Source organism: Lissotriton helveticus, chromosome 2_2 (genome assembly GCF_964261635.1).
Source record: "Lissotriton helveticus chromosome 2_2, aLisHel1.1, whole genome shotgun sequence".
Taxonomy (NCBI): Eukaryota; Metazoa; Chordata; class Amphibia; order Caudata; family Salamandridae; genus Lissotriton; species Lissotriton helveticus.
This window is the reverse complement of record NC_136060.1, coordinates 298,646,029-298,673,828: the sequence shown is the minus strand read 5'-3', so window position 1 is coordinate 298,673,828 and position 27,800 is coordinate 298,646,029. Positions and strand designations below refer to the sequence as shown.

At 46.9% G+C, this 27,800-nt stretch overlaps 1 protein-coding gene across 1 annotated transcript in view; it reads right to left on the bottom strand.

Moving 5' to 3' along the window:
* FBXL5 (F-box and leucine rich repeat protein 5) overlaps nucleotides 1-27,800 on the bottom strand; it is a 384,640-nt gene that overhangs the window by 129,781 nt on the left and 227,059 nt on the right. Inside the window, exon 10 of the mRNA XM_078678451.1 lies at nucleotides 13,616-13,764. Coding sequence (XP_078534577.1) covers nucleotides 13,616-13,764 — 149 coding nt within the window. The remainder of the gene's footprint in view (nucleotides 1-13,615; nucleotides 13,765-27,800) is intronic.

Genomic DNA, 27,800 nt, shown 5'->3' with positions numbered 1-27,800 from the left:
ACCATTACATGGACTATACAGGCCCCGCTCCACCGCCCTTTGAGACGGGACATTATACTCCTGTTAACACGCACTGTCCTCCTTGCTCTACAAGTTAATGGTCTTCCGACCTGCACACATGGTTGCATGGTATGTACTGATGTTTGGAGGGAATGGATATTTGTACCAGTTGTTTAAACAAAAAACACGTTGCACGCATGGCTGAATGTTGAGGCCACGTCAGCGGCTGACTCACGATGTACTGTATACTTCGATGCAACAATAAAACAAATTTAAAAAAAAACAAAAAACGCTGCAGCGGCCCTATTCGCGATTCCATGTACCTGTGCATGATTCATAATAAGATTGATGTTGGTTTGCTGTTTTATTTACTGTAAATAATGGAAGACAACTGCCAGTAGCAGTACATTTAAATAATTAAATTGCACGAAAGGGTATGTTCTAAGAGGAGCAGTCTAGTAGCAAATTACTGCAGCTTGACCCTCCTAAAAAATGTTAAAAAGTATTAAAAACATTAAAACATGACAAACAGTGGATGGGGAGCAATGGAGGAGTTGAAGGCTGGGGAGAACGTAAACACACGGAGACAGTTGGTGAGCAACAAAGGGCTGGGGAGTGAGATATAAATAAAAAAGCAGACAATCACTAGGAAGGATGGAGGAAGCAACATAGGCAGAGAGAGATACGGTGAGAACAAAGGAGGCGGTGGAGCGGGTAAAGGAGAAGAAGCACATAAGGAGCTATGGCAAGATAAAAAATTATGTATGTACACCTATAGAATGCTAAAATCAAAGAAAAGAAGGTAGGTCCCTACATTTAGGCAATGGAAAGATAAAATGCATCCAATCAAAAGGACGGTAAAGAATTTGTGTTCCAGGAGAGAGATGAACAGAAAGCAAGTCCACTGAATAAGAAGCAAGCAAATGAGACTAAAAACAATGTGGCACTTACCACAGAAACGAGGCTGAGTTGAGTCATTTACTTATTTGATCCCCAATATACAGTTTGGACATTGTGAAGGTAGTTGTACTGCATGATGTTCAGTTTAAAATAAACCAGAACACCAGGAACAGTATTGCATAGAAAAGGAGAAGAGCAAAATTATAAATGAATCAGATTCTCTATACAAGGGTCTAAAGATCACACTAGTTTGGGCACCAGACTTTCTGAAGGAATGGCTAGAGGAGAAGCAAGTAGGACAGATGTGGGGGAACCTTTTAAAGAGCTGTACTAACATTATCATGGAATGTAGGCTGCCAAATACAATGGCAGCACGCCCAATGAATAACCCAAACAGAAAAAGGAACCACTCTCAACATGTGCTTTATGGGACAGGAGCTCCACTGGATCATGTCAGTGCTGAAGGTGTGGTGCTGTAGAACAGTAAAAAACCTGATGCAAGCAGTATTACCGGTCATAGGAAGGAGCTAGTGTTGCCATATAGGGGTTGGCGTGAGGTAAGTTTAGCCAACCACAAATGCAGGCCAGACACGTACTTGCGTTCTGACTCATGCACAGTAGGACTCCATGCAGCTACAGTGTCATGCGTTCAATTAATCCAAAGTAACAGCACTGAGCACTCACAGTACAGAGAGGGACTGCTTTATAAGCATTGCATATTGTAGATGTGACTACATCTGCAATTTTCTGTAGGCGGATACCAAGGCTGATGAACAAACCCTGGATTCCATGGGTAAAGATAACTGAACCACAGGAGCCATGTATGACATGGGCTTCCCAAAAGCTCTTTCTATATGTTTGTTGTGCTGTGGCACGAGTTCTCACCACACATCTTTGAGCTATGAGACTTAAAAACTGGAAAGGAAAACTCATAAATAAACAGAGCTGAAAACACCATTTAGGACAAAAATGCCACACAGACTATGTATGAATCCGTAAGAAATCCTAGCTGCTAAGAGGAGGATGATAAAGAGCAATTAGGAATGCAAGCCTTTGCAGGATAGGTTCTGCTACGTAAGTGACAGATAAGCAGCAGCATTCCGACATAACGTGATGGAGCACTAAAATAAGAAAGAACACTTCTTACTTTCTAGCGTTAACAAGTATTCACCCTATATGGCAAACAAGGGAGATGAGTTTCTAGGCAGGGTTCAAAACGTGACCACTGGAGGTCCATGCGATTTTATGTTTCGAAGAATGTTTACAATAATTCAAGGATCACTATCTTCAATAACTTGAGTAGGAAGGGAATTTGAGACACTGGAAATTTGTAAGCATTTTATGATCAGAACTCGATTTCTTAAGGATCTTTGGGCAGTACTACTGACGCTGTTGAGGAGGATAAGGAGAGGACACTCCTAATTCAGAATTAGAAGCTGGGAAAACAAGCATTGGAAATGCAATAGGTCTCGGATTTATTTGAGTTAGAGCTAATGGCATTGTAAATGGCAATGTCTTTTAGCCATGTGTTATGGAGTGTATGCATGTGGTGTGTAGTGGAATTATGTGGTTTGGATTGGAATTGTTCACCCTACACACTCACACACTGTTTACCCTGCACACTCACACACTGTTCACCCTGCACACTCACACACTGTTCACCCTGCACACTCACACACTGTTCACCCTGCACACACACACTGTTCACCCTGCAAACACACACTGTTCACCCTGCAAATACACACTGTTCACCCTGCACACACACACTGTTCACCCTGCACACACACACTGTTCATCCTGCACACTCTCACACTGCTCACCCTACACACTCTCACACTGCTCACCCTGCACACTCACACACTGTCAACCTTCACACTCACACACTGCTCACCCTACACACTCACACACTGCTCACCCTACACACTCACACACTGCTCACACTCATACACTGCTCACCCTACACGCTCACACACTGCTCACCCTGCACGCTCACACAATGTTCACCCTGCACGCTCACACACTGTTAACCCTGTATACTCACACACAGCTCACCCTGCACGCTCATACACTGCTCACACTACACACTCACACACACTCTGCCCTCAACAGCACTCTGCCCTCAACTGCACTCTGCCCTCAACAGCACACAGCACTCTGCCCTCAACAGCACACAGCACTCTGCCCTCAACAGCACACAGCACTCTGCACTCAAAAGCACACAGCACACTGCCCTCAACAGCACACGGCACTCTGCCCTCAACAGCACACAGCACTCTGCCCTCAACAGCACTCTGCACTCTGCCCTCAACAGCACTCTGCACTCACACAATGTTCACCCTGCACGCTTACACACTGTTAACCCTGCATACTCACACACTGCTCACCCTGCACGCTCATACACTGCTCACACGACACACTCACACACTGCTCACCCTACGTAATGCGAAAAGACCTAGCTCTGCCCTTTGGCCTGTGCTTTAATCGTACAGTAGGTTGTGAGTAGTTGCGCTTGATTGGTTGAGGCGTCCCCTCCTTGCTGCTCCCCTCACAAAGGGCCGGCTGCCTCAATGAAGCTCCCAAGACACGTGCTCAGCTGTTCTTTGTTTGAGCTCCTGTGTGTCAGTGCACCGTGTAAGCGCACAAGCATACCCTGCTCTCTCTGGAACAGTCACTCTGCACTCTGCCCTCAACACTCTGCCCTCAACAGCACTCTGCCCTCAACAGCACTCTGCCCTCAACAGCACTCTGCCCTCAACAGCACTCTGCCCTCAACAGCACACAGCACTCTGCCCTCAACAGCACACAGCACTCTGCACTCAACAGCACACAGCACTCTGCCCTCAACAGCACACAGCACTCTGCACTCAACAGCACACAGCACTCTGCACTCAACAGCACACAGCACTCTGCCCTCAATAGCACACATCACTCTGCCCTCAACAGCACTCTGCACTCTGCCCTCAACAGCATGCACTCAACAGCACACAGCACTCTGCCCTCAACAGCACACAGCACTCTGCACTCAACAGCACACAGCACTCTGCACTCAACAGCACGCAGCACTCTGCCCTCAACAGCACTCTGCCCTCAACAGCACTCTGCCCTCAACAGCACTCTGCCCTCAACAGCACTCTGCCCTCAACAGCACTCTGCCCTCAACAGCACTCTGTACTCAACAGCACACAACAATCTGCACTCAACTGCACTCTGCACTCTGCCCTCAACTGCACACAGCACTCTGCCCTCAACAGCACTCTGCACTCTGCCCTCAACAGCACTCTGCACTCAACAGCAGTCTGCACTCAACAGCAGTCTGCACTCAACAGCAGTCTGCACTCAACAGCAGTCTGCACTCAACAGCAGTCTGCACTCAACAGCACTCTACACTCAACAGCACTCTGCACTCACCAGCACACAGCACTCAACAGCACACAGCACTCTGCACTCAACAGCACTCTGCACTCAACAGCATACAGCACGCAACAGCATACAGCACGCAACAGCATACAGCACGCAACAGCACTCTGCACTCAACAGCACTCTGCACTCAACAGCACACAGCACTTAACAGCACTCTGCACTCAACAGCACACAGCACTCTGCACTCAACAGCACACAGCACTCTGCACTCAACAGCACACAGCACTCTGCACTCAACAGCACACAGCACTCTGCACTCAACAGCACACAGCACTCTGCACTCTACAGCACACAGCACTCTGCCCTCAACAGCACTCTGCCCTCAACAGCACTCTGCCCTCAACAGCACTCTGCCCTCAACAGCACTCTGCCCTCAACAGCACTCTGCCCTCAACAGCACTCTGCCCTCAACAGCACTCTGCCCTCAACAGCACTCTGCCCTCAACAGCACTCTGCCCTCAACAGCACTCTGCCCTCAACAGCACTCTGCCCTCAACAGCACTCTGCCCTCAACAGCACTCTGCCCTCAACAGCACTCTGCCCTCAACAGCACTCTGCCCTCAACAGCACTCTGCCCTCAACAGCACTCTGCCCTCAACAGCACTCTGCCCTCAACAGCACTCTGCCCTCAACAGCACTCTGCCCTCAACAGCACTCTGCCCTCAACAGCACTCTGCCCTCAACAGCACTCTGCCCTCAACAGCACTCTGCCCTCAACAGCACTCTGCCCTCTACAGCACTCTGCCCTCTACAGCACTCTGCCCTCAACAGCACTCTGCCCTCAACAGCACTCTGCCCTCAACAGCACTCTGCCCTCAACAGCACTCTGCCCTCAACAGCACTCTGCCCTCAACAGCACTCTGCCCTCAACAGCACTCTGCCCTCAACAGCACTCTGCCCTCAACAGCACTCTGCCCTCAACAGCACTCTGCCCTCAACAGCACTCTGCCCTCAACAGCACTCTGCCCTCAACAGCACTCTGCCCTCAGCAGCACTCTGCCCTCAACAGCACTCTGCCCTCAACAGCACTCTGCCCTCAGCAGCACTCTGCCCTCAGCAGCACTCTGCACAATACAGCACTCTGCACTCTAGAGCGCTCTGTACTCTACAGCACTCTGCCCTCAACAGCACTCTGCCCTCAACAGCACTCTGCCCTCAACAGCACTCTGCCCTCAACAGCACTCTGCCCTCAACAGCACTCTGCCCTCAACAGCACTCTGCCCTCAGCAGCACTCTGCACAATACAGCACTCTGCACTCTAGAGCGCTCTGTACTCTACAGCACTCTGCCCTCAACAGCACTCTGCCCTCAACAGCACTCTGCCCTCAACAGCACTCTGCCCTCAACAGCACTCTGCCCTCAACAGCACTCTGCCCTCAACAGCACTCTGCACTGAACAGCTCACAGCACTCTGCACCCAACAGCACACAGCACTCTGCACTCAACAGCACACAGCACTCTGCACTCAACAGCATACAGCACTCTTCACTCAACAGCACACAGCACTCTGCACTCAACAGCACCTAATGCTTATAGAGTGGTCTGTATTCCGGTTTGTACGGAGGACACATGGGTTGTCGACAAAGGGAAAGAAGGAATGGAAAGCAACAAAAGTGCCCAAACGCCTTGGATGGCATCCCTATGAGGCAAAAAGGGGCCTCGGAGAGGCTCTGTGGCACTGGCATACGTATAGTGTACAGGGGCCACTTTTTACAGACGCCTCACCTTGAATCCAACTGGTACAGAGTTTGAGGAGGATAGCATAACCTCACAGCGATCACACAATGAGCCAATGGAGAGCCCAGGATTGAAACTGAACATGGGGCCAACACTGGGGTTTAAGATGCCAAGGAAAAAGGCACAGGTGGGATTAAATGCACAGAATGCTCGTACATTTATTGTTTAAGCGCTGAGGTATTTCACAGGTACGGAGTAAGTGTTAGGAGGCTCAGGCAGGAAGGGTAGGGTTCACTTCACCCAGTGGGTTCTCTACTGTGTAACCCAGACACCAGGCTAGAGGTAATTTGTTAAAGCTTTTGCAATAAATTATAAGAAACACACCTCTGAGAAGCACCAACATTTTTTTTTCATTTGAAGCACTGATACCCAGTAAATACCCAATACAGGAGATAACAACAATATTGAAGTAAAGTAAAGGACTGGGATGCGGCCGTGCAGGAGGGACTAGCACAGAGTTCAGGTCTGGGAAGGTTATTGACGGAGGACGAGTGTCTGCTCACAATTTGGAAGGCGTGTGGGGCCCTTGGGTTTCTGTGGCTGAATACATGATTTTGTTTAGTTGTGTCTAAATATGTTTTCCTGTCCGTAGAGCCTCCCCCTGCACCCGAACAACGCACGCAGAATAAATTATTATCTTGAAATAATATCACTGTAAGTAATCTCTGTGACCCCCCCCATTTCTCACATGTGGTCCTGTTTTAGATCTAAAATAACCTTTTTTTATGGATGTTACGTTAAAGCAAACATATTTCTCTGCAAATTGTCTGTAATCGACACTCACACACCACTCAGAAAATTAAATCAAAGGAAAACGCAATTGAAAACAATCTGTTTAAAGAATTTTTCTGGGGCATCAGGGCAAGGTCTCTGCAGAACAAAGCTGGGTGGAATCAGTGTGCGCAATATATAATTGTACTACTGTGACTGGTATGGTAGAATTGCTGCAGCTGATACAGTGGAATTCTTGATCCGGAGTTCGTCCGGCTTCTTGCCCCGTTCACCTTTTCAGCAGTGTTTAAAAAGCTCCATTTGTGCCCGTGCCGGGTGGCAGAGGGCATCTAAATACCACGCCTACTTGCCTCTGGCAGCTGTGCCGAGGGGGTTGTGTCTCCTCCCTGCTGCTTGTCGCTATCAGCTGCCATTTGTTGGAGGGCTGCCCACCCAGCTGTGCAGAACGGGATCTGACAAATTAGGCTTGGAAGGAGCCACTCATAGACGGCTGGGGGCTGCTTGCTGCTGGGCTCAGGCACACTGGGTGCGTCGGTGGGGCCGTGCAGGAGGGACTAGCACGGAGTTCAGGTCTGGGAGGGTTAGTGACGGAGGACGAGTGTCTGCTTACAGGTTTAAAGGCGCGTGGGGTTCTCTGCTTTCTGTGGCTGAATTGCAAGATTTTAAAACAACACAGTATGATAAAATGTAATCTTCAAAAAACCGATAAAATATAATCTCGAAAAACGGACATACATTAAGCAGCTGCTAATACAACAAGGAAGCTGCGCGCTGAGCGCTGCAGAATTGTGAACGCGCCCGTTCACTAACGGAGGCACCCTGACAGCTCCTAATTATAATTTATGTACTTCTTAGCGCGAGCACGCACGAAATATGCCCAAAATGGCGGAACTAAACTACATTTACCCTATCACTTCAAGCCTATTAAAACGAAAACACAAGGAAGACGAATCACTGACCAGATGACAGAAAACGCTAAGGAATGTCTGGAATTTCTCTCTCCAAGGCCCTAGGAGATACTTCTTTTTTTTCTCCTTTAACATTAGTTCTCAAACTCCTCCCAGTTTCACTGGGAAGGAGTCCGAGCCCTAAAAAGGACTGCTGAGAAGGAGGGAGCAGGTTCTGCTACAGCAAAAATAATTTCATTGAAGTCAGTAGCAGCTTTGATAAGGAGGTTGGAATATATTTACTTAAACTAAAGAAGGCTATTCTATGACAATTTTCCTACAAGGTACCCAGTTTGATTTTTATATGATTTTCTAAAACACTGTCTTTCCATCTCTAGTAGATTAGACCCTGGTTACGTTATTTATTGCTGATTTGATCATGAAAGTTGGGTATCTACTTTGAGTCAGGCTAAACATTTAGAGAGCGTCAATTATATTTTGCAGTAGATTTGCATAACATAGGTAGGTGGCAGCGCAAAGGCTGAATAAATGCCAAATAAAAGGATTGCAAGCTTATGCAACCGTCGGTTTTTGTATTGTGTATACAATAGTCTCCTTCACTATTTTATAAAAAACATCCCAACAAATTTCACTAATAAATTAGCAAATAAAACAAAGTTAACATCTCCACAATTAAGCATGCAACTTAAATGGAGAGTGTGCTCCTCATTCATTGGTCCTGGGAAGGATGAAACAGCTATAACTAAAGCTGATTGAGAAAAGACACCGCAAACGATTTCCTAAGACTTGAAATAGAAATGCAGCAATTCTGCTTAACACGGAGTCCAACGCTGCACCTACACAAGAACTGTGACAGCTATAATTGAGCCAGTCTCAACAGAATTGGCATGTCAGTGTCCAGTCACAGACACAGTGGACTTGTCAGGCACTCTTATATTTCAAATTTAAATGAGAAACCAGGTCTGAAACTGAGGTTGGAGCCTGCATGACCTTCCAGGTAAATCACATTCACAACAGGGGGTACTTTAATTTACTTCCTGGAAGCCTCCTTGGAGTGATACAATAAAGAGCCAGTTTCTGTGATCAGCAGCTAAAATCGTTTTGATGCCCTTTCCACCTGTGAATGGACCAGCACAAGATCATCAGGAGGTGAGTGGGCATTGGTGGTGTTGGTTCTGCAGTTGAATGACCTTAGGGTGTTCCAATAATTCTCCGTACACCTCTTGGTCCTCATCAGTGGAGTCTGTGTCCTCCTGAGAAGACAGCGGTGGCACCGAGATAGTCCACAATGAAGGCAGGACTGGCGCTTGAGGTACAGAATGAAGAGTATGACCCAACCTTGGCTGCACAAAAGAAACCTGGGGATCGCAATGTTGGAGGCTTCAAAGACTCAACTGGGGGAGAAAATGAATGCATAACAGTCCAACATCATCTGATGTAGTTCCTAGAGTAGATCTGTTGGGACCTTCTGTATAGGCTGATCTCAGTACCCTTGCTTTTCATATATGTCACCTCATTGGTCATAATAATGAGGACCATATCCCAAACTTGTCAAACCCATAATACTAGCTAGGTTGCTCCTCCTGATTTCTATCTTGATCATAGTGGTACATTTCTTTGTGTTTCTCCTTGTACTTAACATGAAGCAAAGTCTGCCTGGTAGCAAGCCCAAACAGACTCTGTTCATGACATTACTCCTCACTGTCAAAGGGCCTCTTGGATGGACAAGGGCACCCTTGCTAGGAAACACAGCCTGAGGTTTTAAGGTGTAGACTTCTGCACCAGCTTTGTAGACTACACTGATGAAGTTGTCAACAATTGCAAAGTGAACTATGTATTCGATGAAAAAGATGTGGCTGGAGTGGGCCACAATGGTTCTGTCCGCATTGGCATACCGATGAGGAGAATACACACAGTTTACTGCAGGTGGAGAATTCAGGAAACAGTAATACACTAACACTGGAATGTAAAACTAAGTGCGTGTCTCCTGCTTGCATTATCAATGGTACTCCGGAAATCTGGACCAAACTGTGCCCATTTCTGGAGGAGATTGTCTGATGCCCAATTGTTGCCTTCCTCCTGACGAATTGAGCTAATATCACTAACTCAGGGACATGGTCCCCTCAGTAGAATCATTGCTGTCTAGGGAATATCATCCATGTCTGCTTTCTTGCCCAGGTTAAAACATATATAGCTCCTGGTCATTATCCAGGAGGAAGAAGGACTAAAATCATGTCTGAACCACAGGTGAAGCCCACAGCTGGCCAAAGGAGACCAAGCAGGAGAGGGAGCCTGCAATGTTGGTCTATCTCTGTTCCCAATGATTCAAGACTCCTTAGTTATCGCTACAACAGATGATTCTGCGATAGCCAAATCTCAAGACCACATGAGCCAGCCTGAGGACCTGAAGCTCAAAGAAAAGAGACAGCTCTGGTGAATGCGCAAAAGGACAGACGGCTTCATTCTTCGGCCTGCAGCTGGGATTTCAATCGACAGTGATTCCAAGGCATTAGGATTCACTAAGTGGTAGAGGGGTGGGTACAAGTCCATATGTGCCTCGGTGGCAGACTCTTAATCATTGTTTGAATCCCCACGTAAATCTCTTGCAGGGAAGATGCCTGGGGAATAGATACACATGAAGGTCTCTGACCACACTTCTAGTTATTGAAAAGCAAGATAATGAACAGAAGGAACAAGCATTGCCAAAGCCAACAGGTTTTACCATTTCAAAGAGCACACTCTAATGCCTTTAAAAAGGTGGAACAGATCCATGTTGCAGTACCTTAAGCAGTTACTATAGGTCCCTTAAGTCAGACAAGTCTGATCTGTAGAGGACTACAAAACTTTACATTAGCAGAAGTTCCATAGGCTTTTACCACTGCCCCCGCAGCTTCAGGATTCCAGAAAGACATCAGTGTCCCACTTCAACTATAAATAAATAGCAGCAACGATACTTTGGGGATTATCGCAAGAAGCCAGTCCAAAGTCAACCGATAACAAGAAGAGGTATGCCCAACTTACAATCAGGGGCAGCAAGAGTATTTTCCTTCTGGATGAACTAGCCCACATTCAAGCCACCAATTTAAATGAAAGGTGGTAGGCCAGGCAGGCTATCAACACTATGTCTTTATCCTTTGCAGTAAAGGGCTGTCAGAGGTGATTCTCTGCTTTGTGCATGCTGGTGCTATTGCCCCAAGACTAGGACCCATATGTACAAAGCGTTTTTGTGGTCTCAAACAGGCAGTCTCGCAGAATCGGCCTGTTTGCTAAGGCAAAAAGGCTTTTTAAAATGTAAAAAAAGTCCTATTTGCGATTCGGTAACCTATTACTGAATCGCAATTTGGGTTTGTGATTCAGTATTAGGAAGGGGTGTGTTAAGGGCATCCCTTCCTAATACCAAAGTGCAGTGGCATTGATGAATGCTTTGTGACCAAAATGCAGTCTCAAAACATTCGTATTTTACCACCAACTTTAAAGTCGGTAAACACCCATTCACAAATGGGAAGGGATACCCAGCGGACCTCTTCCCCTTTAAGACTGGTTGTAAAAATATTTTTAAGAGCAGGCACTGGTCCCACGGCCACTGCCTGCTCTCATTTTCCTTTGAGGAAAATAGGCTGCTTACAATTTTTTTTTTGTTTTACTATTGCTTTATTGAAAAGCAATGACAGACATGGTGGTCTGCTGACCCCAGCAGGCAACCATCCCTGTGATTTTTACGATTCCCTATGGATCACAAACCGAAACCTAACTCATTAATATTCATGAGGTAGGTCAATTTGCCCGACCAACTGGGAATGGCAAAATGTTTAAAACACTCATTTCTACATTGCAGTTTGCAATTGCCAAATAGTGATTCGCAAAAATTTACTATTTGGTAATAGCAAACAGAATTGTTTGTACATGAGGCCCTGCGTTCTTAGCGCAGTGGTTAAATTACAGTCTTTACATTTGGGGATCTCAGTACGAAGTCAGTCTGGACACTCCACCCAGTTCTGGTATCTCTCTGAAAATAGAAATTTGGAATATTAATGTGTTGAGGAAAGTGGAAATAAAAAAAGTAAATGATCAAATCACAGAGGAATTAAAGCACTGTGATGTAAAGCTCTCCGGTCAATGGCCCCAATTTCAGCATCTTTGGGAGGGTGAAGTGGTGAGTCATTCCTACTGGTTATTTACCATGTGACCTGCAAGACAATACACCTGCTCAGTGCCAGGACACCTCCCCCGGGTGATAGCGAACTTTAAAAATACAGGTAATAACTCATCTTCTCAATGAGAAAATGAACCCGCACAAGAGTATAACATTTGAAGACATGGACCTAAATCCCATTCACAACACTACACCTGGTTCTGGTCTCGATCTAAAACTAAGTATTTGAAGTGCCAAATCACAAAACTGACTGGCTCTAATATGTGTCTTTGGTGGCAAGTCAATGAAGTGTTTGATGCCAACATCCTTTTCCAGCATATTATGAACTCTGGTTTCTTAAGGTGGTACTTTGTGGCAAAAACGTTTGTGCATATTTGTGTGAGGCATTACGTGGTAGAGGTGATGTGTACTGTTTTTTGTGCTGCTGTTGGTTTGTGTAACATTATTGCAATTTGATGATGCTGTGCTGCGCGTTTTTTCGTTTTGTTGTCTGATGACTGTTCTGGTGTGTTGTACCCCAGAATATTTTTTATTGTGCTGTTATGATATTTTGTGTATGGTTTTGTTTCATGTTCTGTTTACTTTGGATAAGTTAACACATGCTTCTACATTTCCAGTCAAAAGAGGCACATGCTTTTAAAGTTCATGCAACAAGCAACTATTGATCATGGTTAAAGTTGCAACTATTCTCTCTCTACCCAACGAGGAAGTTTCCCATAACTGATTTTCCTTTTCTATTTTTTTTTCTTTCAATCATCCATGGTTTTTGTGTAAAGTCTAGAATTCAACATTTCTCCTATAGTATTTTTTTGGGGCTACATTTTTTTTAACGTGTTCCTAATCCTGAAGGTGATTAATAGACTGGGCATGGACAAGCAGGCAGTATAAGATGTGCTCTTCACAAGCCCTATAATCTCGCAAAGTGTTGCATTTGTAGTATTCATCAGTTTGCAAACTTTTACAAGAGGGCATCAGTAAATGCTAAGGTAATGCACAAGAGAATTAAAATTTATATTTTGTTAAAGGCTACAAATTACTTGTTTCAGCTCTACAACAATTAAATTGTAGGAAGATTCACAATCTACTGCCATCAGTCTCCTACCTCCCCAGAGTAGTTTGGCTTCTGAGGAACATTTACAGTCATTCTTTCTCCTCATCTATTCAATTTAGTGAGGGATACTTGAGTTTTCTATTATTTTCCAGCATAAAGGAGTCACTCCGGATCACTCATATCGCAATCTTTTGTTTCCTCTAGTATAATGAGCTCAGGTATTAAGTGACTGCAGGTTTTTCAATTTTGGCATATACACCAGCAGACAACACAACCTGATCTAGTTCACTTACTTCCTTTGCTGTTCTAAATTCATTTTATAGCACTTAGTCTGTTGGAATTCATCCCCCAGATTCTGAAGTCTAGAGGACAATAGACCTATATAAAAAACATTGATTGCTTCAACTCAGAGGCTGACATTTTTTTAAGATTAATAAGCATACGCTTGTTTTAATGAACAACAGATCTGAAAAGGAGGCGTTGTTGACACTGTGAAAATAGTTTTGGAATTAGCAGAAGAACAGAACAATCTAGAAGCATTGCATGTTTAGAAATTAACAGAAGAGATAAACTCTGTGCCTTTAAGAGATTACTTTATAGTTACTTGTACATGGAAATTAGCCTCCTAAAATGTACGTTCTATTTAATACTACGGCTCAGTACTTTATGCATACAATTAAGTAAAAATCAAAAGCAATTTGTGAATAATATTACCATTAATATTGTCACAGTAGTAGAAGTGTTCGTCGTTTAGAGAAGGGCACGCTGAAACCAATTCCTGTAGTCCAGCTCCAGTCACAATGAGACAACCAGAGAGATTGAGATGTTCCAAATTAGGCAATCCTCCTCCCAAAGTTAATGCCCTGTTATACAAAAAGAAATAAATTCAACAGAAATAGGACACAAACGTTACTAGCTTGCTATTTGCTTTCAATATCTGTCACTTGACATTTGCAGTTACATGTCCATTGAACATTTGCAAGAGGAACCTGCAGGAGACTTCTGTAGTAATAGTTTCTCTCCTATTACCAACAAATTGGATCGGGTGGCACAGTGTACTGGAAGTAGTAGTTATTTGGGCTATTTATTTAAATTGTGTATGGAGCATCTAGCTACCTGCAGGTGTCCTAGAACTAGAAGAACAGTTGGGCAACAAAAGCTCCAAGTGAAATTTAGTGTGCAAACAGCCAATTTAGTACAACTGAACAAATCTGTTTGGGATCTCAGATTGAGAAGGGAGTCTAAAAAAATCACAACCAGATAATCAAAGGCCCTGCCCAACACCTTGCTGTGTTTTCTTGCCCTTAGAGGTCACAAGGCGATTGGAGGAAGAGGACCGTAGGGCTCAGGATGGAACATTCCAGTAAAACAACTCCTTCATGAAAACTGGACCATAGTCATGTATTCCCTTGAAGCAAATACACAGACATTTAAATACAATACTTTTTTCTATAGGAAGCTAATTCAGAGCACATATAATATGACTGCTGCTCTGGCCAAGGATCGAGACTACCTTGCTCGGGCTTAAGGGTGGTTGCTTAGGGCCTGTGCTACGGCACGCATCAGAGGTGTCCAGCTACTGATTCCCTCGTAGGGTCTCATTAGATTGTTCTAGGCCAGGAGGACCAGGTGAGGAGGATCGCTGGAGCACACGTGAAGCAAAGCCCCTAATCCTCAGAGGATAAGGGAGCCGCAACAGGAGAGGAACAAGCGGCAGCCATATTAGGAAGGGCTCCTTCGGCCTGAGCGCATCAGAGGACAGAGGGGGGAGAAGAATCCCCTGATAACGGCCGGGTGTAGGCACCAATGACTTACAGCTGCACTGGGCGAGCAGACAGACTGCTAGTTGTTAACCAATGTTATTGGCAGGCAGGTGAGTGCGGGCATACTGTTGGGCCAAGTCTAGGGAGCTGGCCACAGAACACAGCGGACTAATATCGCGTTGGTGGGACACTCTGGAAATCTCTGGGTGACCCTTACTGCCACACTTGGAACACTGTTAGGAGACATTGGGCTGCCCTGCTTGCCACACATTGCGAGGACCGTCTCCGTCTTTGACGTCACGGAGGACTGGCTGAGGAGGGTGCTTGTCTGCGTGGACAGACCAAAGGGTCTCGGGAGAAACAGGACAGAGCAGGAGAGTAGTGATCACAGCAGTGGAACATGGAGAAAGACTAGGCTGCCCGCACCACACAGAGCAATAATCACTCAATACACGCACAACACTCAATGCACATTAAGGGCATTGCCCAGCGCACCACGTGCCATGCATGACACCAGAGGATGCTGGGAACTCTTCGGATGAACTCTCGAGGGCAGACTTGATGACAGCTATACAGATCTCCAGGACTGCATTGGAGGGCAAAATTGAGTCGGTCCCCTTCGAAGTGAATCTACAATTTAACTGACCTGCATAATGTAGCCGATGTGAAACAACAAGAAGTGAATACACTTAAGGATCAGATGTCCAGGATGATGGTAGCTACCAGGATTCTGGAAGATAAAGAGTCAGGTACGCGGAACAGCACTTGCACGACAATCTGAGATTACTGGGATTCCCGGAGGCATCCAAGCGAGCTGCGCCAGAACACTTCTTGCAACAATGGATCCTCAATGTACTTAAACTGCAGGAGGAGTAGAAAATGTTTGCAGTGGAGAAAGCATTGGCAATGAAACTGCTACCAGGTGCCTCACTTTGGGCGCTAATAGCAAGGATTTACAATTATAAGGACCACAACGTTATTCTCAGGAAAGCCAGGAAAACTGGTAATGTCCACTTCGACAAGCTTAAAAACACAATTTACCCAAACTACACTCGATGTGAAAGAAAAGCTCAGGGCCATGAATTATACACAGCTAGCCTACAGGTCGTTGCACATAGTAAAACAATGTGTTTCTAGCATCTGGAGGTGTGGTCCTAACTAGAACTATGGGACAAGATTTCCTCATCAGAGTGTGGGACATTCCAGACTTTCGCCAGAAGGAAGAGATGTGCGGGGCAGTGGAGAGGGTCTTCAGAGTCCCACAGCACGAGAAACAGGAAGTCATCATGAATAATGGTACAGGAGGATGGCACATTGGCTGTGGAGGAGTAACTTATGTCTCGGGGGGGGAGGGAGAGGGGGGGAGAGTAGTGGAGGAGCTTCCCCGGAACGCATGGAGGATTCAACTTTGCTCTTCCGGAAAGGTCACTCATGAAGGGCAATGATAAGAAGAAAATGTATGAATACTTTGTACTGGGATGTATCTCTGGTGGATGGAGACAACACCAGTTGTGGCACAAAAGGTGTCATATTACTTCGAGGTAAGATTTGTGTAAGTTGGAGCACTTGAATGTTATCAGACAATTTGCGATAGAAAGCATTGCATTTTGGGGTTGATTAAAACAGCTGAAGGGACCTTCCCTGGAGAGCCTCAACTGTTTCTAATTTTCAGACCCACTGGGGCGGCACTCGCTTCATACATTATACCCAACAGAATAGTGTTTAAAGTTACATAGAGAATTTTATCTGACCACTGGTATTTGGGAAGGATTGCTGGGCAGATACAGAGTTATGATGTTTTCAAGTGTTTACCTGGGGAGGGCCTTGGTGTGGAGATGGGGGTAGGTTGTTGAATATTCAGAGCAGCGGTGTTACGTTGCTTTCCTGCTTATTATCTGGGTGGTCTCTCGACAACTGGAGGGATGTCCCGAGAAGAGGGGATGGAGGAGGAGGGGCACTGCCTACAAATGAATATACATTGGACCCATGATCTGTTATAAGTATAACTTCCTTACTTGGAATGTCCGTGGATTATGTACATCACAGGTCTTGGCTTACCTCCATCGTTAAAAGGTTCATATAGCATGCATCCAAGAGACAAACAATAAGAGTCTGAGGAAGACAAGCTAAAAAAGAAATGTGGGACAACTATAAGGAGGGCATCACTGTGTGGGTGGCCACTAAGCAGACTTCAGACTTACTCTTAAGCATATTTGTATGGGCGATGTATCCTCCTACAGGAGGTACAGGATGGGAGGGAGATCTTCATCCTTAATCTCTATGCATCAAACACTAAGACAAGGATTTTATCTATAGGATAAAGGATCAGTTGAAGGGCTGCCTGGATGTCACGGTAGTGTGGGTCGGAGATTTTAACTGTGTTCTGGGTGGAGGAATTGATAAACGCCCTCTGAAGCAGAACACAAATCCACATATGGTGTGCGTGCTGCATCAAGTAATGTCCAACACAGGAAGCACAGATGAGTGGAGAGAGCTTCATCTGGCAGATAAGGAACGCTAGTCACTCATTAGCATAACTTCTTTTAGCAGGTTGGATTGGATCCGGAGATCAAGGGATATTCTTTCCCGGAATCAGGTAACACAATAGCCCAGCAAACTGCTACCTTAGATTCTCAACAGGGAGTCTGTAGCAACACCTGTGATGGTGCTACATTGCACCAATGGTGTACAGGTCACGACAGAGGCTGTAATTAATCACGCATTCCCGGAACATAGGAGTGTGATCCTGGTCGCACAGGAGTCCACAGTGTCCTTTCTGGCTGAGACAGAACTCCTGCAGCCTTTCGCAAAGAATTGGGTGCAGACATTACTAGGAACATATGCAGGAAGCCCAAGGGGCACTGCCCGCAAATAAAGCTCAGTGTAGCGATGGCTTACAGATAGATTTTTTACTATTTGTACAAGCCCCTATTAACAGAAAAAGTTGTAGAGGTCTTTAGGGAGGCTCGGACTCTAGGCGAATTGCCTTCTTAGATGCAGGAAGGTCTCTCTTGTATGCTAAAACCCGAGGGAAGCCCTTCGGATGCCACTTCTACGTATAGACTATTGACTAACTAACTTTTTCTAGAGTCGGCAATCTGGTCTCTAGGTCTAATCTTTTGGTCAACCTCACTAAGAGGTTGGTCTCCTCAATGAGGCTGTCCTCAATTGGCTCAGATGCACCTGATCCACCTGTGTGGGATTTAAGTGCTGCGAGTTGTATTCTTGGAGTCAGGGGCACAGGGGCCCTGTTCTCCCTAGGACGTAAAGGGGTTTGAACGCTATCCTCATCCCCCACTAACCTCTTCCCCATATGAGAGGTCTTCACATTGCTCATGGGGGTGGTCCTTAGCATACCCTACCAATAGTTCCTTGAGTATTTGTTTGGAGGGATGAGGACCCACGACAACGTTTTTAAGTTTACATGGAGACCTTAAGTCCATAAATTCTAAGTGAAGCTAAGGGGTGAGGTTGAGCTCCTCAACCATGTTCTCTATGTCATTGGGTATATTTTAAGTAATAACTGGGTTCATGTTAAGAGACATTCTAACCCCTCTTACCCCTAACTATAGTGAGTTTTTTTTAATTTTCTAAAATTCTAAAGGGACTTAACCAAAGCCCCAACAAGACTTTTAGTAATTTGAAAACAATTGTCAATTTAAAACATTCAGAACTCTAAAGACAATTGAGGAGTTCTGTTGTGTGATCAGGTGTTGACCAAGTCAGTCCAACAAATGCAAAGTTGTAGACCCCACCGTTGATCCACCAATGTAGGAAGCTGGCTCTGTATTTACTATACCAAAGTAAGGTATAGCGTGCACAGAGTCCAATGTAACCCCAAAGGTAGGCAGAGGTAAAAGTAAATAATACCTTACTCTATTCGTGGTAAAGTGGGCGAGCAGTAAGGCTTTATCAGAGGGTAGTGTTAAGCATTCATTGTGCACACTCAGGCAAGAAATGATGTCACACACTCAAAGACTGAACTCAGACCAACTTGTGTGTATAAAATTATTATTTAATTGTATTTTATTTTCTATAATAAAGCCAGGCGTGTTACAGGTAAGTGGAGTAGTACTTTACAAGAATAATACAGTTATATACAGTTTGAATGCATTAGAATTTAATTGGATTGGTTACAGGTAAGTCACTTGTTCATAAAACAGTTGAAATTGCTTTTCAGTTACTATTGAGATTACTTTGTACGTTAAATTTCAGATTACTTTTTAAGTCACTTTTTCTACTAAGTGTGATATGCCTAGATATCACACTGGGACATTTCCTAGATAAAAAGTAAAATCAGTTTTTGTACTTGTGTAGCTTAAGGTTTCATACAAATTAACTCCACACAGAACACTTCACAAGAAAGCAGTCAATGCAGTCCTATGGGAGAAAACCAGGTTATCGGTTCAACTGTAAGTACTTAGGTTTGGGAGTCCGTTTTCTGGGGTTAGAACGAGGGTGCCCCCAGGGTCAAGGATGCACTCTCAAAGCACCCTTAGCTGCACTACGGCGGCCGGGTGCAGAGTGCTGAGGCCCAATGTTATCCAACACAGGATAGAGGACTCCGGTTGTTGGCTGCTCACAAGCAGGCCACAAGGTTGTGGGAGCAAGGCTCCTGGACTTAAGCTCAGGGCAAAGGGTGATTCGATTTAGCCCACACATTGTGCACCCCCTGAGGTAAAGGGGCGGCCGGGTGAAGGGTGCTGTTTTGGCATTGGTTGCCCTGTGGTTTTCTATGGGGTTTCCCCGGTTGCATCAAACATTGCAGGCTCAGGGACAAAGATCTTCTGGAGGCCACCAAAGGTTGAAGAGGTAAGATGGGATGTCTTGGTATGCTGGGATACCATCGGTTGGGCCACCCAAGGCCACAGAATGTCGGGTGCAGGGGTGTCTTTCGGAGTCTGGTTTCTCTTACAGGCTCCAGTCGCGGTCGGGGAGATCCTCCAAAAAGGGGCTGAAGGTGTCAGTTGGAGACTTGAGGTAGGTCAGAGATCCCAGGTCAGGGGATCGCCGGGGAGACCTCCTTGTGGTGTTGAGCCACTCGAACTTGGGCTATGGGCTTTGGGTGCAGAGTGGTGCAGACTTGTGGATTTGGCTGCAGCCAGAGTCTGTCTCATGTGAGCGCTGGATTTGCTCACCAACAAAGTCTGGTTGGGGAAGGTAGGGCAGGTCCTCCGGGTTCTTGGGAGCTGCTGGATGTAGGACACACCATTTCGCTGTACGAGCTCGAGGTCGGGACAGGTCGGTAAGGCTGGGGCAAAGTCAGTTGCTGTCCTCCTCTTCTTCCTTCAGCACGTCTCTTTGGTCCATCTTCTTCTTGATTCTTCTTGTCTGAGGAGGCAAGGTTCAGGGTTGCCCCTAAATACTACATTTAGGGGTGTTACAGGTAGGTACAGGTTGGGGCCAATGGTTTCCTTCCTTGGGGCGAGTACACCCCCTATTATACCAGTAGGAGAGGGGCATAACCTCACTCTGGGTGGCTAGGTTCTACCATCTTGAAGATGGCGGGGACGGAGAGTTGTTCTTCACCTCGCCTCCTCCACCCGAGGGGTGGAGTTGGCAAAGGTGGGCACACCTCTCATCCTAACTTGGTTTTCCAGCTGATTCTCCTGTCCAAAGTGGGGTCAGAACCGGTGGGGACCAGTTGCTGGGAGTAGCAAATGGCTGGGGAGGCACACAAAGGTGGCAAGCCTTTAAAGCTTATCCTTCGTGGACCCAGCCCATCCTGAAGGAGGAGGCTTTGCACCTCGACCGAGGATGCGCTTTGTTTCAGGATCCCGAGAGTGGCAGGCTCTCGACCCAGGGGTCCAGAAACATGTCCGGTGGTGGCATCTGGCGAGCAGCCTCTCAGCCAGGACACTAGTTAGGTTGTTTTTCAGGTGGTATCTTTAAGATGCCCTCTGAGTGCATTTTTTTATTAAATCCCACACTGGCATCAGTTTGGGTTTATTGTTGTGAGATGTTTGATACCAAACTTCCCAGTTTTCAGTGAAGCCATTATAGTGCTGTCCAGTTCGTAATGACAAACTCCCAATCCATATACTCTTAATAGTTTGCTGTATTTACAATGTCTAAGAATGGACTTAGTCACTGTAGGGTTACAGGGCTCATGCACCTGTACCCTCAACAGTAGCCTAGTGCACCCAGCTAGAGGTGTGGCTTACCTATGCCAGCGCAGTGGATTGAAGACATGGCACACAGGGATGTGTGCCATGTCGACTGCTCACTTTGCTCTGCACCAAAACACGCAGCCTGCAATGGCAGTGTGTGTGTGTGTGTGTTAAGGTACAGGGCCTCCAAGGGAGGCACAATAAGTGCTGCAGCACTTACAGACCTTCCCTGGTCACAGTGCCCTTGGTACCTAGGGTACCTCTTACAAGGGACTTGAATGTTGCCATAGAGTTGGCAATTGGGTCTTGCAACAGTACAGTTTAGGGCAAGAAAATTGGCTGAGTGTGCCCTGGGTTCCTGCCAACCAGGTACCCGGAGCCTAAGTGCATCAACATTAGGCAAAAAGTGGGAGGCAAAAAGGGGCACGTTCCTACAGAACGCCCTTTTGGAAGGACAGAAGTAGTTGATTTAACAGTGGTGGCATAAGCACTTATTCCTTTCAGAGCCTCTTTTTTGGCCAAAGCATAGCAGGTCTTGACGCTGAGAGTTAGCCATCTAGATAGCATTGACTCTCGAACTGCTTTGCCTTTCTTGGCACCACAGTATTCAACAAAAAGCTGGTCATCCAGGCATATACCTTTGGACTGATCCAAACAGAAGTTGACGCCTGCTCGGGATCCAGCCAAGCAGGGGTTTCTCCTTTGTGGGATGGAGCGGGGGGGTGAAAGGTTGGTAGGGTGATTGACTAATCCAAGTGGAAGGGGACACCACTTTAGGCAGGAAAGCAGCCCTGGGTCGCAACAGCAATTTGTCTGGGAAAAGGAGGTGAATGGCAGATGGGAATTCAGGGCCTGTTAACTCATTACTTGTCTGTGATGTGGCTTAAAAAGAGTACCCATTACATATGTTAAATCTAAATAAGGGTTTTGGACAGGGAAGTCTGCTCTAGCATACAGATACAGAGGAACACAATCAGTGCAGCAAAATATCCTTTAACACTACCAATTACAGACACTCTGGGCTAGGGTGAGTGCAAACTGCAAAACCTACGACAACCATGCTCAAAGGGAAGAGGGTCTACGTTGGTGTCTGTACATCATGAACTTAAATGGTTTCATCTCCCAGAGGAAGTATATTTCGATGGAATGGCAACAAGTTGACAAGACAATTTCAACCACCTCCAGTGAAAGCGCAAATGTCCACGCTCAACCTCCAAGCATGAAATTTGAGGTCTCCTAGATTGGGGTGCAGCACCATTCCCTCCAACTCCCCTATCTGAACTGCAGTTTGAGCAGGGATGAGAGGCAAGAATGAAGTGCCAAGTTCTGCATACACCACCCTCCTATCCCAATCCGGGACAATGAAAATGAATTGGGCCTGCATTTGGCGAATCTTATTCAGCACTCAACGAATCAAGTTTATGGGGAAGAGAGCATAGTACAGCGGAAAGTTCAACCTCAACTGAAATGTGGCCGTCAATGCTCCCCTCAACAGATAATGGAGGGCCCAGAACTGTTGGCATTGAGCATTTTCTGAGAAGACTAAAAGTCCACTAGAGAAGTGCCTCACCCCGCAAAGAGGTCTTGGACTACCTCCGGCAGGAGACGCGATGATCAGCAAGATACCGCTGGCTAAGGCAGTCTTATTTGACATTCAGAAACCCTACCATGTGATTTGCTGTTAACGGGATCATTTGACAGTGCGCCAAAAACCACAGACAACGCTTCTAGGCAAAGGAGTGGAGAACGAACTCCCATTTGTTTGTTCACATACCACATTGATGTTTTATTGTCAGTCCTGATCTGGATGGGCCAACCTTGGATACAGGTAGGAAAGTCTTGAGCACCAGTCGAATCTCCCTGCAGTGCCATTAGACTCATGTGAAACACCTGCTTCTCTGGAGGCCTAAGGCATCTGATCTCCAGATCCTCCTGATGTCGTCCTCCTACAGGAGACGCATTTAGTCGGAAACTTCTGTAAAGCAATGCACAGGGGAGGCTACAGAATGGTCGCACACGCAGTTTTCACAACTGGTCAAAAATTCACTCCCACTTGAGGTCAACTCTGTCTGGACTGACTAAAGAGGCAGGTACACGGGGATTTCAGGCACCTGGGAGGGTCGTACGATCACATTCATGTCAGTCCATGTTCCTCCGGGCCTGCAGGGTTCCACCTTCACTGATCTGGGTTCATTCCTTCTCACAGTGCTAGACTTTCTCCTTTTCATCGGCGGTGATTTTAATTCAGTGGTCTCGGGTACACTGGACCATTACCCCCCCAGGGAAATAGGACCCGCAGCAAGCTGGCTCCCTGAATTCCTTGACACTATGGGGTTGGTGAACGCGTGGAGGATATATCATCCAGGTCAGTCACAACACACCTTTCACTCAGGCGCCCATCATAGTCTTTCCCGCCTGGATTACAGCCTGGTCCCGGCAGCCCAAATTGCCCACATACACGAAATCAGATATCTCGCCTGGGGCATCTCCGATCACTCTCTAGTATGGACACACATAGTACTTAATCAAGCCGCAGTGGGTAGGCTGGCTCCAATTAACCCCTGGTATCTTAAAGACCCTAAACTTCGTACAAACCTTCTCAAAGCCATTGACAATTACTTCACCGAAAACGTAGGGTCCGTATCCTCATCGTAGTCCCTATGGGAAGCCTTTAAAACCGTGATCCGGGGTCAGGCTCTGTCATTGATCACTGGGGCGAAGAGGGAAAAACAAAAAGAACTAGACATAGAGGCCGACATTTACCGGCTTGAGGGAGATTTAGAAGCGTGCAATTCTCCAGAGAAGCTTCATCTCCTGAGCCTAAAACAACAGGACTATAAATCTCTAGCCACGGACAGAGCCAAACTCCTGAGCAGGGAGCGTCGGGGCAGGATATATGACCTGGGCGACCTGGTCCCCTGCAGGCACTAAGGGAAAAGTGGACAGGAGATGGGATTGAGACAGATGGGGGTTACAGAGAAGGGGGTTGTAGGAGAGGGTGCGGTCAGCTAGGAACTTTTTTACACATTCTATGGGACTGTCAGCTCTCTTTGGCACAATATAAATGAGGTACTATTCGCTGTATCACATACCCGGCTCTTAACGGTGGCTAGGTATTGCCTCCTCAATATGTGGCGACCCACAGATCCAATGGACCACTCTGGAATTCACTCAGATACAATGGGCCACTCTGGAATTCATGATAGCTAAAAGTAACATTGCACAATTGAGGGGGCTGCTAAACCACCTACGCTAGAGGACTGGAAAAGAGATCTTGACTGGTGTATATTAGGGAGAAGACGGTATATGTCGCTAGAGGGTGCACCAAAAAATGGGTGCGCATCTGGGGCCCTTGGAATAGCTATCGGGGGAAAATCTGTACACCACCTGAGTGCACTGAACCAAATGTTCCCCTTTCCCCGTGATGTTCCACTTTCTATGTAGAAATGTAATCTTCACCCTTCACATGTCAGTATTATTTCTCCATTTATTGTGCCCTCTGTACGGCTGCTTGTTTCAATAAAAAGAATTATAAAAAAATGTTAAAAAGACCAATGCCGTCAAAGGGCATGTCCATCAGAGTGTTCTGGACATCTCCCAAGAAAAAAGTTGTCCTCAGCCAGGCGTGGCACAGAAGCGCCACCGTCGTGGAAATCGCCCTGCCTAGCCAATCGGTGGTGTCGAGCCCACAACGAATGGTGAACTTAGCGGTGTCTCTCCAAGCTGCTGTAGCTTGGGAAAGGACTGTCCGGGCCTCCTCCGGACAGTGGGGCAGCACCTGCGCAACAGTATCCCACACAGAGTGGGAATAACGGCCCAAGAGGCATGTGGTGTTCACCAACTGTAGCCCCAAGCTGGCAGATGAAAACAGCTTCTTGGATTCCCAATCCGGAGGTGCCGAAGGGAACGTGCTCTGGGAAGCAGAGGCTCGGACAACCAAGCTCTCAGGAGTGGGGTGTTCGAAGAGGAAGAGTGGGTCACCCGAAGCCAGGCGATGGCGTCATGCCACCTTCCTGGCCACAGGAGCCCCTGTGTTGGGCCTGGACCAAGTGCCCAAAAGAACGTCTGAAAGCGCGTAATTAAAAGGCAGAGGAGGGATGGGTCGACACCGGTGGAGGTGAACTGGTGTCGCCCGGGATCCGAGCCCGGTTCCAGCCAGGTCCGAAGTCACCGGCCACGGAAGGGCAGGACCCCCAGTCAGGACGGCGGTACCCGAAGACGTACCGGCGGGGCCCGACGGCCCAAAGAGTCAGGCCATGGCAGGAAGAAACTCTTGCACCCGAGTAGGCGTCACCGACGGACCCAGAAAAGGTGGGTAGGCCGGCAAGGACATCGCAGGTTCAGTCGGAGCTGCAGTGGTGGCACCACCCCTGCAGCTTCAGCAGTGTCACGCAGCGGAAGAGGGGATGTCGCAGAGCGACGACGCTTCTTCGACTTCTTTTTGGAATGCTTCAACTTACCTGACCCCAAGTGCGAAGACTTCGATCCAGACGAACGATGGTGACGGCTCTGCAACCGGTCCCTCGACCTCCCACGGGACCGAGACATTGAGCGGCGCAAAGTCTTCGGCGCCATGACCCATGGTCACGCCCCAGGCAGTACAGACACACGCAGTGCGGGTCTGTCGCTGACATCATGGGGTGACAGTCTCCGCAGTTCTTAAAGCCGGGAATCCCTACGGCACTAGGAGTCAATCGACTCTGAAGAAACTAAGTAAAAGGCCTAGAAAAAACTTTGTCAAAAAGTGACTAGGGGTACTTGCTCTTCCCGGATCTGCGCTTGCTGGCGCGAAAAAAGAAAGAACTGACGTCAGCACACGAGGGCGGCGTCTAAGTAGCTGCTGCGACATCATCTCGGAGACCACAACGCCAACGATGGACGCGGAGTCGAACGACGCCACCTTCCGACGCGGAGGGGTACTGACAAAAATTTTCCAGATCCAGTCTGACGCCTGGGGGTAATCCTAAGGTGAGGAAGAAATGCGTTACTTACCTGTAACAGCAGTTATCCAGTATTGGTGTCTTTCATAGATTCACATGCCTGAATCATTCCCCTTCGTCGAGATGGGAGTCCCCGGTATATAGAAAAGTAATGTCCTATAGACATACATAGAGAAAAGTAGGCCTAAGGGCCTTGCCTTAGTAGCCTATCTATGTCCTTTTGTAAAAAAGGACCAAATTCCAGAAGGTAGCCAATCAGCTACCACCTCCCTCTAGAACCTTCCTGTCAGGAGCCTCAGTCTCTCATATTTTTGTACGCACCAAGCTAGGTAGGCGTAATACATGTTAGAGAGAGAGAGGTGCGCCCTTCCAGGGGAGGCGGGAGGGTTGCATGTGAATCTATGAAAGACACCAATACTGGATAACTGCTGTTACAGGTAAGTAACGCATTTCTTATCCAGTATTATGGGTGTCTTTCATAGATTCACATGCCTGAATCAGAGTAGTAAGCAATACATTATGCACATTTCTGATGGAACAGCATAAGCAGTCTGAGATAATACATATCATGCGACTAAGAACCATCAACAAGTAACAAGAAGTAAGTAAGTAAGTGTGCATACCAGTGAAGGATGGTGGGTAGGAGGAAGGCTCACCTCACTGGAATAGGTGGCGAAGCACAGCCTGGCCCACAGCTGCATCCTGCATCAGTTCCGTATCCAGGCAGTAATGCCTGGTGAAGGTATGCGGCGACTTCCAGGTCGCCGCCCTGCAAATGTCCAGTTTCGGCACTCCAGCAAATAGCGCCGTTGATGGGGACACAGCTCTTGTAGAGTGAGCTCTCACCTTGGAATGTAATGGCCGTCCGGCCTTGTCGTGGCAAAAGGCAATTGCAGAAGATATCCATCGTGAGATACTTTGTTTGGAAAGTGGCATGCCTTTTCTAGGTCTGCTGAAGGCGATGAAAACCTGATTAGTCTTTCTGAAGTGCTTTGTTTTGTCTAGGTAAAACTTGAGACACCTCTTTAGATCCAGAGAGTGCAGGGATTTTTCCGCTGCAGTGCTGGGATTTGGGAAACATGAACGGAGGACCAGAGGTTCATTGAGGTGGAAGTCCGACGGGACCTTAGGAATAAATCGAGGATTAGTTCTTAAAATCACTCTATTTTCCTTGAACTGCATGAAAGGATCTTGTATAGAAAGAGCTTGTAGTTCGCTGACCCTCCTGGCTGAGGTCAGAGCAAGTAGGAGTGCTGTTTTCCAGGAGATGTATTTGATATCAGCCCTGTGGATGGGCTCAAAGGGGTGCTTAATCAGCTGGTTGAGCACCACGTGGAGATGCCATGATGTTGGAACTCTCCTTGGACGAGGAAAGGATCTATAGAGCCCTTTAAGGAATTGTTTTATTAACCTGTGGGACCAGAGAGAGGGTCCTTTTGAAGTTCATGTAAACCAGGAGATTGCTGCTAAGTGCACTCTGATAGAAGCATGCGCAAGACCTGATTGAGCCAGTTGTAATAGGTATGGAAGCAACTGTTCAGGGGTAACTCGAAATGGATGGAGACCTTTGTCCCTACACCAGATGCAAAAGCGTTTCCATTTTAAGGAATAGGTCTTATTTGTGTTATCTGCTCTTGCTTTTGCGAGAACATCCTTGCACTCCTGCGGAATGTCTAGTTGGTAGAACTCTCTGTACTCAGGAGCCATGCCGATAATCTGAGTGAGTTCAGGTTCGGATGAAGTACTTGGCCTTTGGACATCGTGAGAAGAGACGGATGTTGGCTCAGACGGATTGGGGGTTGGATTGAAAGGCGATGGAGGTCCGTGAACCAGTGCTGTCTCGGCCAGAACGGTGCAATCAGAGTTAGGGTGCAGTGTTCCGTTTTCATTTTCCGAAGGACTCTTGGGATCAGGGGAAATGGCAGAAATGCGTACGCAAACACGTTGCGCCAGGCGATGGAAAATGCATTTCCGAGGGACCGCGATTGGGGATGCCAACTTGCGAAGTTGCGGCATTTGGCGTTCTCCCTGGTGGCGAAGAGGTCCATCTGCGGTCTTCCCCATTCTAAAAAGACTTGGTTCACCA